Genomic DNA, 20,041 nt, shown 5'->3' on the forward strand with positions numbered 1-20,041 from the left:
TGTGAAACCACAGCTAGCTCCATGGGCGGGAAGACGGCGCTGCACTCCAACAGCTTAAGGCAGAGGCAGATGACGTTCAGGTGAACAGAATCCAAATCACGCCATCAAGTTTGGGCTCAAAACGGCCACCGAGGTTTTGCTTGTCGCTGGGTGAGTGGCAGCACACAGCAAGACCATTTCACTCTTTGAGATGGGGAAACTCCACATATCTAGCAAGTCGGGGAGCCTAAACACAGACTAGATGGGGACCAGTTCCTAAGCACCCACCACGGCTTTGTGGGTGCCAGAGAGCTCCCGTAATCCCCAAGTCTGGGAGGAAAAAAGACGATGGAGAAACAATTCGGATCATTTGCAATCAAGACAGGGCAGCACAGACATCACCTGGGCACTTGTTTGAAACCTAATATCTTCCACCTTCCCCCCTTCAGAACAACAACAATAAAAACTCCATGGGTTTCTTTGGTTATTGTCATCTTTTGAGTATAAAGTTTGAGAAGCACTGTGCTAGCTTGGACTCACTGATGCTCGAACGCATCGGGGCTGCCGCTCTCTGCAGCATGTGGACGTGCCAGGGAACTATCCCGAGACTCCGAGGAAACATCACCAACCACAGCAACAAGTGCCTCTAGTTTCCACCCTGGTGACAGGCTCTCTAAAGCGTCAGTTCCAAACTGCAAACCAAGAATTTCTTCCAAGTGCAGTGAGAGGAGGAGGGATGAGAGGGGAGAGGAGGGATCAGCAAGCACTCTTTATCTTCTGTTCAGCATAAAACCAGGCCCACCAAACAACAGGGGAAAGAAAAAGCAAAGTGAGAGAGCACTAAACACAGCTGGCCATTAGCGCCGACCAAGGCTGAGGGAAGCACCTTTTCCTCCTGTAGAGGATCGAACCCCCACTTCACCCGCGGCTGGGGCCACGTCTTGAGCAGGGAGGGAGCACCCAAGAAGGCGAAGGAGGAACGTCCTTCGCAGATGACGTCTGAAGTAAGTCAAGATGACTTCTGAGTAAAGGGTGGTTTGCTTTTTTTAAATTCAAGACGCTACACACAGGCACGTGCTGTAGAAGAGATGCTTTTATGCTCAAAAAACAAACAATGACAAAAACAAAAGAAACCCGTGCAGTTTTTTTGTTGTTGTTGCTGTGGTTCTTAAATGCTGGTCCCGTTTCAAAGGTAACGGTTAAAGCTGCAAGCTCCCTTCCTCACTGTGTGTGCACGTCTCCTCTCCTTCCAAACATGCAGATTAAAATCCACCTCCTCTCAACTTGGCTCATTAAAGGCAATCTTTCTGCTAAGTATTGAACTTGAACTGCTTTGAAGCTCGATGCAAACAAAGGTCAAACTGTTTTCCTTCTTTCTTAGGGATTTAGGGAAAACAAGCTTCCACGAGGGCAGGAGGTGGAGGAGCTGAATGAGTTCTGAGAACTTAGCTTTCAAAGGGATTCAAAGAGAGAGCAGAGTTCCACTTGCTTGCCAGCTCCCTGTCCTATCATCCCTCCCCTTCCAATCTCTGCACATGTGCATCGTTCAATGTAAAGTAAGTTGGGAAATGCAGAAGAAGGTTCTCAGAGCTACTGCGAGCCGTTCTGCATAAGCAGTATTGGCAGTTTCTAACCGGGCTGTTGCTGAAGGTGGACCCGTCGTGTACCCCACATCTGAAGCGGGTGAACCAGCATTCTAACACAATTCAAAACTTACCTACTTCTCAGTTTATGTGTTTGAATCTGTAGCTTTCAAAAGTGGGCACGTGACAAAAAACAAACCCCAGATGAGGCAACGCTTACCACAATGAATCTATAATCTCACTGAGACGACACCCAGAACATAAGACAGTTGCGCCACAGGAAGGCCCAGGTCCTACACGAACTTTTCAGAGAACTCGGAGCAAAGGGTGTGCCCCCCTAAAAGCACCTGGCCCCAGAAAAGCCCAATGCAGCTTCTCGGCTTCTCTGGAGCCATCCCAGGCACGCATGGTCATTAGGGCCCTAATTACTCTTCTGAGAGCTGGATCGATCAGCATTAGCCTTTGGCTAGCTTACCTTTAAGCGCGAGATACTTTAAAACTGAGCTCTGCCATCCAATTAGAGTGTTTATCTGATGAACTGCGGGAAGACACCAGCTGTCTTCTAAGCTGTCATCTCCTCCTCATACAGATTACATTTACATCAGGCCGGAAATCCAATCAACTCAATTTACTGAGTAAGGGGAAACCATTCATCAGATTATGGCATTTGAGGGCTAAGAGAGAGCGTAATCCACGGCCGCCTAAGCTAGGACCGGAGCTGGTGATCGTCAGGGAGAGCCTGGAAGTGCACGGCCAACGGGAGGCAGAAGGGAGGACAGGCCAGAGTCAGCAGGAGGCTCTGGATGAGAGACAAGGTCTTATTTCTCGTCCGGTGAACCTTCTATCATCAACTTGCCCATAAGGTATGTCAAACTCGCTTTTCACCTATTTCCCTCCCCTAAAATTAGGTCTCTGATTCCAACTCTAGTAAGCACGTTCCTGCTGTACTGAATGAAAGGTAACAATGACCTGAATTTCCCCCCGCCCCAGCTCATGGGAAGCAATGGGGACAAAATGCCTAAGTACAAAGGCTAATGATGGCGGTAATGTTATTCGGAGGATTCTCACTATTACGAAATCCAGGCCATTCACCACAAATGAAAACAACAGTCTAGTGAAGTAGAACCACTGAGGACAGGCACCAGCACCAACATGGTGTTTATTCGCCTCCATGAGGACTGACGAAGGCGTAATACTGGGAGTGAGAGGATAATGAGAATCTCCAAGCAGAAAGAAAAAAGAGAGTGACTCTTGGCAAAGTCTGTGCCATGAACTGCGAAGACAAGCAGTCAAGCCCTTGCACAGGAGTTGTCCTGCTTTTTTGCGGGGCGTGCTGGGCGGCATCAGCCTTGAGGGTCTTCTTTCAGCAGCGACTCGCAGCTCGCAGCCCGATAAAAGTTCAGATAAACAGAGTTCCTTAAGAAATCACTGATATTCGCAGGGCACCTTTAAAAAATGAGCCCAAACATACTTGGATGTGTGTATGAATGAGCGACTTTGCTTGAATCGGATCCCTTCCTCACTGAAGTCTGAAAGGATGTAAGATCAGAGGGCTCCAGTCATCTCGAGCGGCAGCACGAAAACTCAGAGCTGACCCGCTGATCCACTGGGATGTGCCCGACCCCAGGGCGTCTGGACAGGGCAAGAAGCTACCCTCTCCCAAGTGCTACTTCTAGGTTCCCTTACCTCTGGAAACACCTGGGGCTGACAGAGCCCCAAAGTTGTCATCATGATTATTTTTCCAATTAAAAAGACCCAGGACACTTGGCCTGAACCTTGAACAGAGCATTTGAAAGCAGGAGATTCCCCAGAAAAGCCAGGATGTATAGTGGCCACAGCCCACCTTCCAGACCGGGGCAGTAGGATGGTTACTGCCAGGGAACAAGGTCAGTGACCACACATGGACAATTTTTTTCAAGTATATTCTGTATGAGACAGAAAAAAATTATCGGACGCTGTTTACAGATGAGAGGGGGCAGTCGGGCCAAAGTCTTCTGATTCTAAAAATGCACTGATAGCAAAGGGGGCGATGTGTTAACAATTCAATAAAAAAGCAAAGCTCTTTGCCCTATTCTTGGAACATCTCTGTATATTTGAAATTATACCAAAATAAAATGTTATGAGAATTATTACCATTATTTTAAAAACCCAACCACTTCTGTTGTTAGCTATCCTGGGACATTTATTTATTTCACCACCATAATCAAGACACTCTGTGAAACGTGCCTCAGATGCCACAGTCCAGGGAACCCTAGCAAGCCTCTCCTCAGAGGAGAGCCCTCTGTCTATCTCCAGAATTCACATTTCAACACCAGCTTTATGCATGATCTGCCAAAACTCTAGCACGTAAGGTAGTTGGTTTAACCCTTTGTTCGCCAAATGAGAAAGGAGGGTTCCCTGGTGGTCAGCGAATAGTGCTGCCCCTCTGACCCGTTCTCTCGGAGCTCCACTTAAGTATCACCAGGACTGGGCAAGTTGCTTGGCCTTTTATTAGTAAAGCAGCTGAATAATTTATAAGGGTTGCACAGGGCCCATTAGAAGTGCCCAGAGCAGTAATAACTGGTTTAGGACTTTGCTTACTCAGGGCTCAAGTTTAATTTGTCCATAAATGCCCCTGCTCACAAACCCCTCCCACAGGTCTAACCTGCTCTCTCCTCCCCAATCGCACGTCCTAGCCATGCTCTCAGCTAAGGTGGGTTCCTATTGGTGTCACCTGTGGGGCCACGTACCAAATCCAAACTCCGACCCAACAACTAAAATCTCATACCCACGCGGCTACACTTCCTGGAGAGGGTCACCACCACTGCCTCCTTAAGCTTTGCTTTTGGTTATATTCCCAAAGAAAAAGCAGCATCTGATCCCGAGCCAACAGGAGAGCAGAAGCCAATGCACTGAACGGAGGGAAGACTGGAGAAACTCAAGAGGAAAGTAACCCTTGATAAGAGGATGTTCAGTGCCAAGCTGGGCGCTGCATTCTAAACGACAGTGCGCAGGCTAAGATCAAGAAAGTGCGCTGTTCTTGATTCAGCACGTTAGTTAATTTTCCTAGGCCTCCGCTTTCTCACCTTTGACACGGGGATTGATATGGTATCTACCCAATAGCTGTGGGAAGGATTAAATGAGTTAACTCACAGCATAGAATACTCATTAAGGAAAGGCTATTATTTTTAGAGATTCAGCCTGGAAGGACACCTAGAGAAACCTAGTCCAGTCCCCTCACTCTCTGAAAAAAATCCCAGGCCCAGAGAGGTGACGTGACTTTGAGGGGGCAGCTCTAAGTCTTAATCCAGTTCTCTAGACAGATACCCAGTTTGATACCCTGCTTTCCATTTTAGGACTGCTGTGGCTCTAGCACTCATGGTAACAGTGTCATTTTGTTTTCAGCATTTCAAAATAAGCTAAGTGATAGCCTAGAACCGGTGTGTGTCCATTCATCTAAGAACTAGCCAGTGAGTGCCAACTCTGGGTCAGGCCCTGTTCTGGGCACTGGCATAGAGGTTCTGCAGTCACGAGACAAGGACCCTGCCTTCAGGCAGCTTATACTCTGGCGATAGAGAGAGTCGATTTTAAAAGAAGACTGATGAATAAACTAGAAAAATTCAGATAGTGACAAGTACAGAAAATAAAAAGGTGCCATGAGTGCGCCATGGTGGAGGATGGCGTTGGGAGGGTGCAAGTCTCTTATAAGAGGTCATTTTTAATCTCTAGGGAGACGGCACTGTAATACCGGTTTTAGCACATGCATCCATGAATATGCATAAATTGTATGTGATAAGAAGAAATTATACAGAGGCGCATAACCCCCTAAAAATGTCACTCTTGGGCAATCCTATCAGAAATAAACATACCACCCAATCGTGACGGTATCAAAATTGACCTCTTCTGGTCTCTGATCCTCCCTCCCTGGCTACGCCGGTGCGAGCAGGCGAAGGCAGAGGACACTAGGGTAAGGGACACGGGGACCACGTGGCTCTTTCAGGTGAAGTTCACTTCTCTGGCCTCTGGAGGTTGCTGGGATTCTTAGCTCCCTGCATCTGCACCATGTGCCATGGAATTCCTGCCCCAAGAACCAGTTGAGGGATCAAAGGGCTATTATTAATGTCTCGGTACAGGCCAATGGAGGGAGGGCCCGGCGGCAGGGGCAGGCCACTCTCCCTCCATTCAGTGCCCTCCTCCACAACGGGGCCATTGAGCAGGCGCCACAATCGGGGGCTGAGAAGCAAAGGCCGAGGGAAAGCATACAGAGCCCCGCGCACAGACTCGGTCATTCATCACCGGGCATGTGCCAGTATCTGGGAACAGCCATCTCAATTTCTGCAAATCCTCCAACCTGCAACAGCTGCTAGTGACTCTGGTGGGCGGCCCTGCGGCTGGTGCGAGGTGCCAATGCCCAACCCTGGCCAGGAGCCAAGTCCACATTACTTAGGTTAGAGACACGCTGACTGCAGAGAGTGGCAACAATGGACTTCGCAGCTTAGAAAGCCGCTTACAAAGGGCTCCCGTGTATTTCCAAAAGCACTTCAGATAGCTGGTGAGAAGCTATCTGCACAAATGCATTCAAGCAGTTTATTCCTAACCCACTTAATTCAAGGTTTCCGTCAGAAGCCAACGACAGAGTGGAGGAAGGGGCAGAGAACCGCGAGAGGGCCGGATGGCTCGGCAGGGCAGCCGGGGGAGCACAGTCAAGCCCGGCTCCCCCTTCCCTGGAGCCCCAGCGGGCTGGGGAGAGCTGGGCAGCAGGCAGTCCTTCACCTGAATAACAGCTGTAATGAACACATGGACCGGTCCGTGGGATTCCTTGGGTCTTTAGTGAGCTGTCTGTCTCAACTGTTTCCGTCAGCATCCTCAAGCAGCACTTACAGGTGAGACTTGCGAATACTGAGTACCATCTAGACGCGAGCCACCATGCAGCCTGAAGGCACCTTCACATGACCCGCAGCTGCACTCCAAGGCCAGCCACTCTTATCTCATGTTCTGCAAGCCACTCCCAAGTCTCCAGGCACTTGCTCAGCACCTCCATGCTATCCACACCTACCTTGTTAGACTGGGCTTACTTTCCAGAGAACAATTTTGCCAGGTAACAGGCACAGAGATCAAACTAGGGGTGGGGGGTGGGGACAAAAACAACACTGAGGCTCAAAGGCCCTTGTCCGGAGCCTGGGGCTCATGGAAGCCCCAAAGAGCATGGCGAATGTGCACCATTCTCATGTAACAAAGGAAACAAAGGCATGCACAATTCTTGATCGACTTTTCAAACTTCTTAAGTTCTTTTGAAAAGTTGATGGGCAAGACAGAAGGTATGAAGAACTGTCACCTACGCCTGTCATTTATCACCTGACACGCATATATACTATTTCCAGTGCGACCCATCTAGATTTTCCACCTTTTTTTTTTTTTTTTGGTCTTTTTGCCTTGTCTAGGGCCGCTCCCACAGCATATGGCGGTCCCCAGCCTAGGGGTCTAATTGGAGCTGTAGCCACCGGTCCACGCCAGAGCCACAGCAACGCAGGATCCGAGCCACATCTGCGACCTACACCACAGCTCACGGCAATGCCGGATCCTTAACCCACTGAGCAAGGCCAGGGATCGAACCTGCAACCTTGTGGTTCCTAGTTAGATTCGTTAACCACTGCGCCACGACGGGAACCCCTCATGACGTGTTTTAAAAGTCAGAATTCACCAAGAGGAGGGGTCCCTGTGACAGACCTCAGAGAGCCGAGGTTCGCTGTCACAAACACTGTGCTTCCTTAGAGCACAAAGGCATGAACACACAGCTGTCGACCAGAGCGCTGCTTCCTGCCCGGGATCTGCTGCCGGAAGCTGGCCAAAGCCTGGTTGAGGCATTGCTGGGCAGGCTCCACGCCCAGGTCCATCATCCTTGACTCGGCATTTCTGAAGCGGTTCTCGTGGTCCAGGTGCTGACGAGGACTTCGCCACTGGCTTTTATTCAAGTGTGTGTTGTGCTGTCGTGCAGTCGAGATGTTTGTCAAAATCAAGCTCCTTCAAGGAGCTTTCTTTCTTTCTCTGTGCAGAGCCACGCCATAACAGACGTTAAAAAACCACCTGTGACTGCAGTTGCCATCGTGGCTCAGGGGAAATGAAGCTGTTTTAGTATCCATGAGGCTGCAGGTTCGATCCCCGGCCTTGCTCAGTGGGTTACATTGCCGTGACCTACAGTGTAGGTTGTAGATGTGGATCTGGTGTTGCTGTGCCTGTGGTATAGGCTGGAAGCTACAGCTCCGATTCAAGCCCTAGCCTGGGGACCTCCATATGCCGCGGGTATGGCCCTAAAAAGACAAAACAGAAAACAAATGACCTCTGACTAATCAACTACAGAGCAGAGGGGCGTGAGCCTGAACACAAGGGAGAGCAAGCACGCTCCCACATCCCCCGCCACCAAGCTGTGGAGAAGAAATGCCCTCCTCTTTAGTCAAAGCCGACTGCTCGCCAGGCGCATCACGTGGAAGGGACAGAGGCCGCTCAGCGCGCTGGGCCTATTTGGATATGAAGGGTTGGTCCGTCACCAGCACGTCCTCATCAGCAGCACTCACAAATGGGCCTAAACTTGGAAAAATTTTAAAATTCCCCACCAAACAATGAGAATCAAGAGTGAAAAAGAAAATGGTTTGTTGAAGGAGAGACGAAAATACCTCAGGGCCCTAGAGGAGTTATTTCTGCATTCCCTGCACATACGACATCATTCATGAAGAAGGCAGTGGTACAAATATAGCAGAAATGTCGTCTGCTCCAGCTTGTAATTTAAAATGCAAATGCTAATGAGCGAACTGGTGTATCAGTAGAGTTAATAACCGCATGCCTAGCACAGGGGCTGCATCCAAAACACACACAGAGAAGAGACAGACACCATGTTCCAATTTAAAAATAAAAACACCCAAATTAACCCTAGAAAAATCACCAGCAGATGTACACGCTCAGGAGAAGGAGGCACACCAGGGCAGGGAAACGGGAACTCCTCCACCCGCCGTAGACTCACTAGTCCGTGTAAATATCTTCCTACATAGAGGGAAGGTAAGCACTGGAGTTACTAGGGCTTATTCGGGACGGCGATTGCAAAAGCCTGAGTACAAGAAGGAACAACTACAAGGAATCCAAAAAGCTCAGAAAGTTTCTCCAAAGCCCACTTAGAAGCCTATAACTCAACTTTGCATGTCTAGAAATCCAAGGCCGCTGAAGAGCCATGTAATGTAGGTCGTTCATTTTATTATAGGCAAAGGGTGGTTTAAAAAAAAAAAGAGAGAATCCCCAAACTTACAAGGCCTGGATTCAGTGGGTAATTTAATTAAATGGGAAAAGGCTCTAATGATGGAAAAACACACTTGAGAATGCGGTTGTGTCTCAGACGCCTTCCAAATACGAAAGGAACTTCTGTGAATAGTTCTGGCTCCTACAAGGTCTGTGCTTGGCAGCCCTACCTCGGGCTCTGGGACCGATCCCGTGGCACAGAGACCACAGCGCCTCTGGGCTTCCTCGGAGCCCTTGCCCATGGGTGGTGAGGAAGGGCTTGAGGTGGCCAGGGGCCCTATCCAGTTCCTTAAGTGGAAAGCCCTGGCGCCCGCTCAGGGGCAACGGGAGAGTGCGCCTGAGATGTCTGCCCACACTGGACACCGCAGGGGTTCCAACGTCCGTGTCAGTGCTGTTCACTCAAGAGTCACACAAAGAGCCAGGAAGGACTGGCAAAGCCATCCCATTGGTTTGGGGGAAGCCTCAGGAAAACTTTCTGAAAGGAACCCAAGGTGACCGAGGACCCCGGGACACTCTTCAATGATGAAGAACTTTTTTCCTTTTAACATCCAGCCGTATCTCTGTTTGAACGGGGGATGTGAGAGGTGGTTCCCATAGCAACCAAGATTAAGTCTTACAGGCACGGTGTGCACTGTTCACCCCAGGGCTGCCCATTACCAGATTTCAAAGCATCTCCCTCTAATTTCAAATTACCACGCCATTTACACTCCCTCTCCTGCATCCAGGTCCTGCCGTTTCCTACTCTTAGGCTGGCCAAACAGGCACCCCGCAGGGCAGGGGAAGTGGCAAGGAGCCCAATCCTGGATGCTGCATTACTACTAAATGGCTGGTGGAAATGCCAATCGGCTGGCAAGATGGCACTGAAATATTCACAGTGAAATTTATTTTTCTGGGGGTGTCACAAGGATGGGATTAGAACTGAGGTACCTGGGCACAAGCAGAGACAGGTGCTGGTACTGGAAAGATTTCCACAGAGAAGAGCCATCAGAACTCTGTAAGCTGCCTGCGGCTCCCCGCCACGCCCACCAGGTGGAAGGAAGGGGACCAAAATAACCTTCACCGACTCAGAGCCTCAGGGGAGGAGAAGGAACGCAAGAGGCGGCCCTGGGGGGGAAGCTCACGGGCCTGACCCCTACCCAGGACACCTCCCCCTGGCCTCGGCGACACTGCAACTCCAAAGTGGCAAGAGTAAGAGGCAAGGGTGAAAAGCAGAAGTCAGAGGATTTAGGGGGTAAGGAGGCCTTTCACTTTCCTTTCCCCCACCCACCCAGAGGCAATCAAGGGGCCTATCCAGAAACCAGAAACTGAGGCTAAGCTGAGGATAAACCAACATCTTTTTTCCTGCCAAGATGGTGAGGGCTGAGCATCACAACTGGGAGGCTGCCCCACCCTCAGAAGGACCCGGCAGAAGGTAGGGCCACCCCTGGGACTGCTAGAGTCTCTGTCCTGACTGCCATATGGGCCTTGCTGCTCCCCTCACCCCTAGGTCCCAGCATCACACCAAGACAAGCAGGCCAGTCGGACGGAAATAATTAACTGGGAAGCAGGCGAGCAGGAAGGTATATTTAAGTGGTCTAGCTCCAAGGTCTCTGTTTGCCATTAAACCATGCCAAACAAATCTCATTTTTACTGATGTCTTTATTTATTAGTCTGTCTCAATCAAAATGAAAAAATAGAAATGACTATTGGGAAAAAATGGAATCCCTGCCTCTTTTACCCTGAGACACGTCACTGTGTCCTGGCCGTCTCCTTTGACGCCTTCTACTAGTCCTTCAGGTGCTGGCCTCCCTAGGTCACTTAACCGTCCAGGTCACACTCTTCTGATCCTTCTGCGGTCTGCTGATGTCCTGACTCACAGAGTGGTCCTCAGAAGGAACGTCGCTCTCCGGGCCGGCCCTGACCTGGGCTGAGCCAGCGCTCGGCTCCATCCTCCTTTGGCTCCTGTACCTCCGGGTTAGGACCCAGGACCTCCTTAGCTCTTCCACAGTACCACAGAAGGACAATCTTATCCAAGGTTAGGAATGTTTCTCCTATGCTTACACTGCTTCGAAATATTTTTTTCTTTGGGTCTACACATTCTATACTCTGGCAGATACAACTACTTTGCCGGAAGGCTTGAACCATGTCTTATGCATTTCAATATTCCTAGCAAAGCACCCAGTGGGTTAAAAAAAAAAAAATTATTAAATAGCCATGTGACTGAATGACCTGCAAATATGATGAGGCTCATTCTGGGGATGATTCATGATCTAAAAATGGAAGATAATCAGGCTGTAATCGTAGGCTTGCACTTTGGTCCACGTGACTAGTGGGTGCCAGTCTGCCCGCAGAGGCGGGAGAGCTGAGGAGGAGATTTACATGCCCAGGCGCAAGCATTTGGGCAAAATGACCGAGAAGTACATCCATCTCTTCAGGCAACTCTTCCCGAGAACTAACGACATCGGCAAAGTTGTCCGGCCTAGACGAATCACACCCAGGTCGCCAACAGAAAATGCTCTGGAGCTTTGCGTGTGCACAAATGCCCTCCCCCTTGGGAACTCTCTTCTGCTCCTCAATCAACTGTTCTTTCCTCTGCACGCCCTTGGTGTGCTGCCCGTACTTTGCCTAACTCCCATTTTGGTTTTCCCTGTTGAAGGTTTGCATACGGCTGTCTCAACTCCTAGACTAAAAGGCATTCAGGAAGGCTGAAACTGTCCGAATAACTAAGGCGTCATCCACAACCCGTGGCAAGATCGCCTTTCTTTTAGTGGGCTTAAAAAACAGTGGCCTCATTAAGAGCCTCTCTCTAAACCTGTTTATTGTGCTAATACCTTCCTCCAAGTGACCCTCTAGACCTCCTGTTAAGAATGTAATTCATATAATTCATAGCAATGTCTTTAACAATGAAGAACTAGAGCAGCCCTGGGAGAGCCTCATGTCAAGCTGCCCATTTCCAGCAATGGGACCCAACTGGAAGCAAGTGGGTGGTGGAGAAAGCATCAAACAGAGCAGTCCCAAGAGAAGAGCACTCCACTTCACAAATATCCATTAAGTTGCAATTCAATTAAAGTATCTAAAAAGAATTCATAAGTATCAGCAGACCCTGTAATTGCTTAATTAAGGATAGACGCCCAGCAAACACAACTACAAGAACAGCCTGATTCATTAGCACCTCTGTGATAGCAGAATGGGATTTCTCACTTAAACATACATTGGCGTTAATTGTGTAATTTGGTTAGGCAGTGGTAATCAATGGGGATCCACCATTCCTGTGGCCAGGAGATGAGGGGGATATTCCTGTCCACCTTCCCTCTCCTCTCTCATTAAAGTTTTTGGTCTATTGAAACAGGCAGTTGATATTCCCATTAGGACTGGCTGGAGAAGAGACTTTAGAGAGAGAGAAGGAAATGAGGTACTTTCTTCAAAGGCATTCAGGGTGGAAAGACACACAGCACCCAATCGTCAGCTCGTCAAGCACATACCCGCCACCCTTTCTAAAATCCCAGCCGTCTAGAACCTTTCCTTGTCATAAGGCAGCTCCAAGAGGGGACCTGCATCAAAGAGAAAAAAAATTGAAAGGTGCCATAGAGGAGGCAAAGGGATGCCTCCTTCTCCAGTCCTGTTTCCTATGCCCAGGTCACTGGTTAACGCTAAGTCACCTGCTGTGACCACATGGGAACCTCCTGCCGGGGAGCTGCAGCCTTCCAGGAGGTTTGCACTGTAAGTTCCACCCAAAGTGACCAACATCCACTCTCCACCACATCAAACACGGCTGGGTCCACCATTCCTCACGCGTAATACTGTCCTGCCCTTAAGAACGTGGAAAGGTGCGGGGGTGGAGGGGGGTGGTCAGTGAGTTAGAAGAGTCCAGTATCTGATACAAGACTCCTTAGATGCCGCTGCACTGTATGTAACCTAAATTATTATTCTCTTCTCATTCAGGCATTTGGTTTACAGGCATTAACTTGATACCTGCTATGCTTAGCCAACAGGACAACTTCCTGAACTGTGCCCTCAGCATGACCCAGATACCCTAGAGCTAAGAAAGTAATGCAAAATAAGGAAACTTGACACAAAGGTCACAGCAATAGGACACAGTCCATGCCTCCCAGTGCTTTTAAATAAAAATGTGACTCGCGGGCCAAGTGATTCGCAAGCATGTGCCCCAGTTTCCCTTTAGACAAGACACCAAAAAGGTGAAGTAAATAAAAGGTGACACACGGGACAAGCGAAAATAAATTAAAAATAAAGATCGAAGGTAAAGTGTTTTACTTCCAAGAGAAGGAAACGTATGGAGCTCACTAAATGCTAGATGAGAAAAAAAGGATGCTTTTAAACAAATGTGGGCTTCCTGGGGAATCTTGGATTCCCTGTTACCTCAGGACAAGAACTGCCTGCGATGGCCTCGGAGACTGAAATCCATATGCACAGAGGAGGCCACAGCAGCAGCAGGCAGAGGGACCTTGAGCTACCAGTTCTGATGGTGTAAGGTCACCTGCTCATCGGCCAGACCTAAGCCAGGTGCTCAAAGGACTGAAGGGCAAGAGCTTTGAGGAGGCACTGACCTGTTAGCTACAGCTGACTCTGCCCGGCCCCACCTGCTCTCCCATCTGACCAAGCAATCATTCCACATACAGGGGTGCAGGAACCGTGACAGAGAGGCCAGCTGGCTTGGGCCAAATGCCACTCCCTATCAAGCTGTGGGGCCGTCTGCCCAAAAAAGGCCACATAAAAATGGAAAGTGTCCATCCCACCTTGAAGTCCAGAGGGCTCTCCGAAAGGCTGGGATTAACGGGACCAGCACACACGGGACTGCTGAACAATGATCTCGACTTTCCCCTTGAGAATCTCAGCCCGACTCCCTCCCGGCTGCCGGCAGACGTCATTTCCAGCAGATGCCATCTTCACGGGTGTAGGGCACAGTCCACAGAGAGCTGCCAAGCTGTGCCAGGAGGACCACAGTCCAGGTGAGCCTCACGTCCATCTACACTCACATTCGGCTCTGGGGTTGGTCTCAGTCAACTGAGGGGCCTTCCTCTCTCCAGGATACATCTCCTCCCATCATCTCCATGCCTTCTTTCTGTCCCCGCCTGGTCACTGCCCCAGCCATCAGCTACTTGCACCCTTTCTGAGTTCCTGCTCCTGCGAATTGGGACCAGCGCTTCTCAAGTTCCGATATCCTCTCGCTTCACCTCTTTTACATCCTCAGTTGCCAACAAGACTTGGTTGAGTTGTACAGTCTATACCTGGCACTATGAAAACAGCAGGTACACCGAATAGCTTTTGCAAGTGTCTGCGCCACGTTCTGCTCCCATCCTCATAAACGGACTCCAGATGCTGACATCCTTAGAATGCTACCTTGACCCTCTAGCTTCCGCTCTTCTGTACTTTCTCCACTGTGTTAGACTGTCGTGAAGAGCAGTCTATTTTTAAGTCTGTTCCTTACTGCCTACCTTTACTCCCCAGTGGCCTATAACCTGCGGTTAGCTGAATCAACTCTGATAAAACTGCAATGACCAAGCTCACCTGTGACTTACTAATTGATCAATAGCATAAAATCACTCCAGTCTTTAGCCACTTGAACTTTTAAGGTAAAACTGGACACTGCTGATCCTTGGACTTCTTCCCTCCCTCGGCTTCCACAACTGTTCTCTCAGGCTTCTCCATCTAATCCTCTGGCCACCGATTACCTGTTCCTAGAACCTGTTCTTAGGGTTGTCCTTGCTGGTGGACATCAAAATCTGCCCAGTAACTCAAGCCTTGGACTTGTTAACTTTCCCTCGTGTACTCAGTGTCACCCCCTATCCTTGACCAAAAAACCCCAGTTGTTCCCTGAATTAGGAAGTCTTCCTCTTAAACACTCCTCCAATCTCTCCTCTTCTGAAATCACTACCTGATTTCCGGCTCCTCAACCTTCTGCTCCTTAATGGCTCTCCCAGCCCCCACCCCCATTTATTCCATTGTATCTACTGAAACAAACACCCTTAGCATAAGTGTGAGCACGCCACGCCCCCAACACCTCCAGTGACTCTGAGGGTCCACAGATACGCCATCAAGACAGTGCTTCTGCCTCACCCTACGCCTCACTCCTCACACTGCACCAGTGCCAAAGGGCTCAGGGCTCCCTGGACACGTCAGAATGTATCATAACCTCTACATCTTTGTACATGCTGTTACCTCTATCCGGAATATTCTTCTCCCCCCTGCTCCTCTCCCGTCCTTACAACACTGTAGAGTCCTATTTGTCCTTGAAAACTCAGCTCAGGAATTCTCTTGTAGTGCAGCAGGTTAAGGCTCTGGCACTGTCACTGCAGTGGCTTGGGCTGTTGCTATGGCTCAGGTTGGATCCCTGGCCCAGGAATTTCCATATGTCATGGGTGTGACACCCGCCCCCCGCCGCCCCCCCAAAAAAGACAAAAACACAGCTCAGATGTATGATCTCTGATCTCCACCTAAATGGCCATTCTCTCCTCTGTGCTACTTCTCTGCATGGTAAATAATTCTATTATGTTACCTAGCAGCCAACGCTACAGTCTGTTCACATGTCTGCTTTCTGTTCAGAGTTTCTTAAGACCTAGGACTGTGTCCTACCAAGATGCAAAGCTCCTTGCTCCCAGTTCCAAGGGAACAGCTGGTAGCTTTGCTTTCAGTGAGCATTTTCAGTTAGGTGGAGGCTAATCAGCTCCTTCTCTTTTTTTGAATTAATGGGGAGGTGAGTGTCTCCATGGTAAAACCACTGCTCGACTGTGCCATTCCATACAGAGGGAAGGGAAGCTCTAGTTATGAATTCACTAAGTCTCTGTAAGAAGAGGAGGAAAGAAACATTTATTTAATGATCTACTCGGTGGCAGGCTTGTTCTGAACTTTTACACCTCTCACTAAACCCGCACGAAAATCCTGAGAGGCAAGAAACCCTCTCCAGTTAACTGATGTGTAAACAAAGGCTTGAAGAGAGTCACAAACCTCCCTAAAGTTTCCTGCTTATGCAGAGCAGAGCCATGATTCAAACCAAGGCCCGCGTTCTCTTATTGCTTTTCAACGTCCTGTATCCCTGCCAGGTTTCTAAAGAAACCAGAAGATGCATAATACAAGCGCATAGAGTACGGCAGGAGAATAATATAAAAGCTTATATTTTTATCAAGTATTTGCTTCTGTAATCTATCTTTCACAATGTATGTTAACTCAGGCAATGCCTTCTGAATTGCTAAGCTTAGAATAATGCCAAGTACGCAGAGGGACCAGGAAAGGCTGTGTACTTGGGAGTCGAGTGATCAGGCTGCTTGTGTTTCAGCAAGGTACGCCCAGAAGGTTCTGCAGGAAGACTCCAGCCAAGGTAGGTCTCCAGCTCTGAGCCGGCTCCATTCAGGTACTTCTGAGTTTAGAAGCCAGAACTTCAGTGTTTTCTCTCCCCTGTAGATCTGTGGCCAAGTTTCCAGGAAAGAATAGAGTTTCTCTTTCACACCTCTGGGATAAAGCTCTACACTGCCAAAAAGATGCTTTTGTTTTGCAGGGAGAAGACAGCGAAGGAGCTGAATATATACCTCAAGCCCTGTAACAATAAGCATTCACTGCTAAGAAAGCCACTGGCTGGGGAAATCCTCCAGAAGGGCACCACCGGCTCCACGCCAGGACTCGGGCACACACCGCTACCCGCCCCCTCGGTTTCCCTACAACTCGCTTTCCCAGAAATGAAAGCAGAGCCCCCTTCACTGAGGTGTGGCCTTTCTTTTTTCTTCAGAGAGCCTGCAGGGCTGGGTAGCAACCATTAACTTCTTCAGATCGCGCAGGGGCCTCAAGGAGAAGGGACGGCCAGCCAGGAACAGTGAACTTCCCGGCCCTGTATTCAGGGAGTGATGAATCTCTCAAGACAATCCATTTAGTTGGGGCCTGAGGGAGGCTATTCTCCGGGAAGGAACCATCAGTGCCTTGGAGGAGAGGGAGGCCAAGGCAATCGGGCAGGGACAGCAAACAGGTTCCCTGCCCGCAGGCAAACGCTACTCAAAATTCAACAGAAGAGCTGAGGCAACAGGACCGCCTCAGGCCGCGGAGGATGCATCTTTCGGGAGTGAGTGCGTGTAAGCAGAGGGTGGAGTGCACTGTGCTGATCTCCCTCAAGGATCCCGGCCACTGAGAAGTACAGGTGGAAAGAACTCTCTTTCCTGCCGGCAGGGAAGAAATGGAGCTGTTTGCCTTGAACACATGGTTCCTACCCAGTCTTACTGGCTTGTGAAATGTTAAGCTGCTAGAGAAGATAGGGTAAGAAAGATGGATATTCAGTCAGCAAAGAAAGGAGAAAGGCTTGCCCCGGCATGGCGACTTTAGTGCAAGAGGGAAACCGCAGAGATGCAGGGGCCCACACAGGTAAAGTCACGCCTGGGGTTTCATCAAGGATTTGGAACCTAGTGACACTTGACAAGAGTTGAAATAGTTCCCTGGTGGCACAGTGAGTTAAGGATCTGGTGCTGTCACTGCTGTGGCTCAGGTTCAATCCCTGGCCCAGGAACTTCCACATGCCGGAGGTGTGGCCAGCCACAGCAGCAGCAGCAGGCACTGCCTGGGGAACTACAAGGGCAGGCTGTCTCGGCACCTCTGTGGCCTTGCCCGCGACTGACAGCGCAGAGGCGGTCTATCCCCAACAGGCAACAGCAGCCGTGAGAGTTCCACCATTAACATCTTCCTCGGTCTGGAAGGCCCTTCACTCGGGCTGTGTGAGAAGAAGGGCTGTCCCGGAAGCTTTCCCGACCGCCTACGCCCTGTGGTTGGAGGAAAGGAGAAGCAGGGCAGAGCCCAGGGCTGGGTCTGCAGTGAGAGGGGCAAACCCAGGAACTCCGTGTTCGAGTCTCAGGGAGAGACTGAAGCACCTCTGCGGGCTCCGGGTCCTGTGGAAAACAGAGCAGGAAAGGAGCACATGTGCCCTGCAGGGACGGCTTCTCAGTTCAGGAGGAACTGTCCAAACAACACAGGACACGGAAGACTTACCCGCAAGCAAGAAGGTGATAAGGCAAGTTTCCTTTGGCAAATATAGCTTGAGACGAGACCCACTGAACACATACTCCACCACAGCTTCAGAACGACCTGCCCGCTGAAGGAAGGGCAGAAACTGCTTTGCCTTCTGGGTGTCCTGGGGGAGAACAGAAGAATCATTAGAAAAGTAATGACGTCTAGGTGAATGCTTCTTTCTCCCTGGTCTCAGGCAAGAAGTCCAGTAGACCACACAGGAAGCCAGGCAATGACCGAGGGAAATCAGACATTTCTGAAACCATGACAAAAACAAGATATCCAGGTGACTTTCGCAGAAGAAATACAAGTGATAAAAAGTCTCTAGAACAGGAGTTCCACTGTGAACAATGGGATTGGCGGCATCTTGGAAGCGCTGGGATGCAGGTTCAATCGCCGTCCCAGCACTGTGGCTTAAGGATCCAGTACTGCCACAGCTGCAGCTTGGGTCAGGACTGTGGCTAGAATCTGATCCCCGGCCTGGGAATTTCAAATGCCACAGGGTGGCCAAAAACTAAAAGCTTTTAGAACATTCTCACTGACTCTCTTCTCCTCCGTCCAGTTACCAAAGCACTCAGGGGATATAAAAGTTAGGATGGTGCCTTGAAATGAGAATTTCACTCCCTTTCTGGGACAGGAAAGAGCTCTTCTTTCTACATAAAACTGACAGGAGAAGACCAATCTTCACCTTTCGTGGAACATAATTTAACCTTTATTTTTTCATTAAAAAAAATTTAAAACGTGACCCCCAGGCTTGTGATACAGCCCTTAAAGCCCTTCCCCAGGAAACCCAAATGATTCATCTTCAGGCTTTAGTCATCACGTCTTCCTAACAAGGAGGCGTCTGCAGCCTTCTTTGGGCTCCAATACCGCAAACCCTGCTCTCCGCACCGTTCAGGGCTGAGCTGGGACCCGGGTACACTGCTCCGGTAGCCAGCCTGGGAAATCTGCAACAGCAGGGATGTGGTCCCCGGGGACCAATAAATACTGTATCATGTTAGTGTGAATAATCACAGGAGCAATAAAAAAGCATGAAATTGCACAAGCACTTTTAAAATTTTTTTCACGCGCCAGCACATGCACTCTTCCCTCAAGAGCACCAAACTGTGGACCTTCTGCAGCTCAGCGCTCTTGGCTTCAGAGATGCTAAGAGCCTTCAAATCCTTTCAGTCTCTCAAGCTATCTGAACAGATGATAGAGTAAGCAAGCATCAGAATATCACGTGGCATGTGCCTGGGGGTGGGGGGACAGTCACTGGATGTCAGAGTTTGGGAGGTTTTCAGCGCAGCCAGCAGAACTGCAAACGCCCTCTGCGGAGAGCAAGCGCCACGCGCTTTCCCAATGCGCTGGCCTGGCTCTTCCTTTCTAACAGAGCTATTGTATCGAAATTAATGCACACTAGATAATGAAAATTTAACAAGCCATCAAGTATTTGAGAGTCTTCAGAGCAGCCGAAGGGGCTCCTCTCATTCCGAAGCTGTGAGGTAGGCTGGGATGAAAACAATATTTGCAGTAATGAGATTCATCCTTCCCTTGAAACAGATTCTCGGAGAAGAGGAGAGACGGTCTTCCATTCCCAGTGTCCCTAAGGGCACACTGGTAAGAGGCAAGGCAACAATGGGCTTTCGTGGGTTGAACGCTTAAACCACCCACATTCTACTGTCCATCCAGAGCGGAAGAGGACTTTCTGGCAGTTGGCTGAAGTCCAGAACAGTCAAGCAGGACAAATGCTCCCTGGGAAAGAAGGCACTACCTGATGAAAATCCTTTTGCCATTCTAGTCTAAATCCAGGACATTAGTCATGAGCTGAGCCAATACGTCAACAATTACCAAATTGATTATCGCAAAATCATGAGGCAACTGAGTTTATCAAGAGAAATATTTACTTGGATTGAGGCTCGAGAAGAAAAGAAGGGGCTACTGTTAGTCATGTAAGATAGATGGATAGACAGACAGATAAAAAATAAAACGATAGATGTTTCTCACTCCTCCTAAGTCTCAATCTACAATGTAGTCCTATTCCAGAAGCAGCATATAGGAAGACAGCAAAGAGAATGTGACATACCATTGACTGTAACACTGAGTAGCAGTGAAAGCCGACTGTGACAACTGCAGGCATGAAGGCAAGTTCTAAAAGCCTACCAGAACTGGCCATGTTTATTTCCAGAGGCAAAACCCTAAGACAAGACGGGGAGCTCCGCATCCTCTCGAGGCAAGTGCTCCAAAGGCCTGGAGAAGAA

The 20,041-nt window shown here is 49.4% G+C and overlaps 1 protein-coding gene across 3 annotated transcripts in view; it reads right to left on the minus strand.

The window, feature by feature from the left end:
- The window catches only part of SND1 (staphylococcal nuclease and tudor domain containing 1), a 392,192-nt gene that overhangs the window by 126,503 nt on the left and 245,648 nt on the right, over positions 1–20,041 (minus strand). For all 3 annotated transcript variants that reach the window (XR_014833971.1, XM_021078633.2, XM_085005550.1), the window contains one exon: positions 17,784–17,925. Coding sequence is in view for 2 of the 3 variants with exons in the window: in XM_021078633.2 (XP_020934292.1) it covers positions 17,784–17,925 (142 nt within the window). In the remaining variant the exon portion in view is untranslated. The remainder of the gene's footprint in view (positions 1–17,783; positions 17,926–20,041) is intronic.

Source organism: Sus scrofa, chromosome 18, assembly GCF_054392235.1.
Source record: "Sus scrofa isolate SSC_HxYL_T2T_F1_AM1 chromosome 18, Sscrofa_HxYL_maternal_Yorkshire_Landrace_v2.0, whole genome shotgun sequence".
Taxonomy (NCBI): Eukaryota; Metazoa; Chordata; class Mammalia; order Artiodactyla; family Suidae; genus Sus; species Sus scrofa.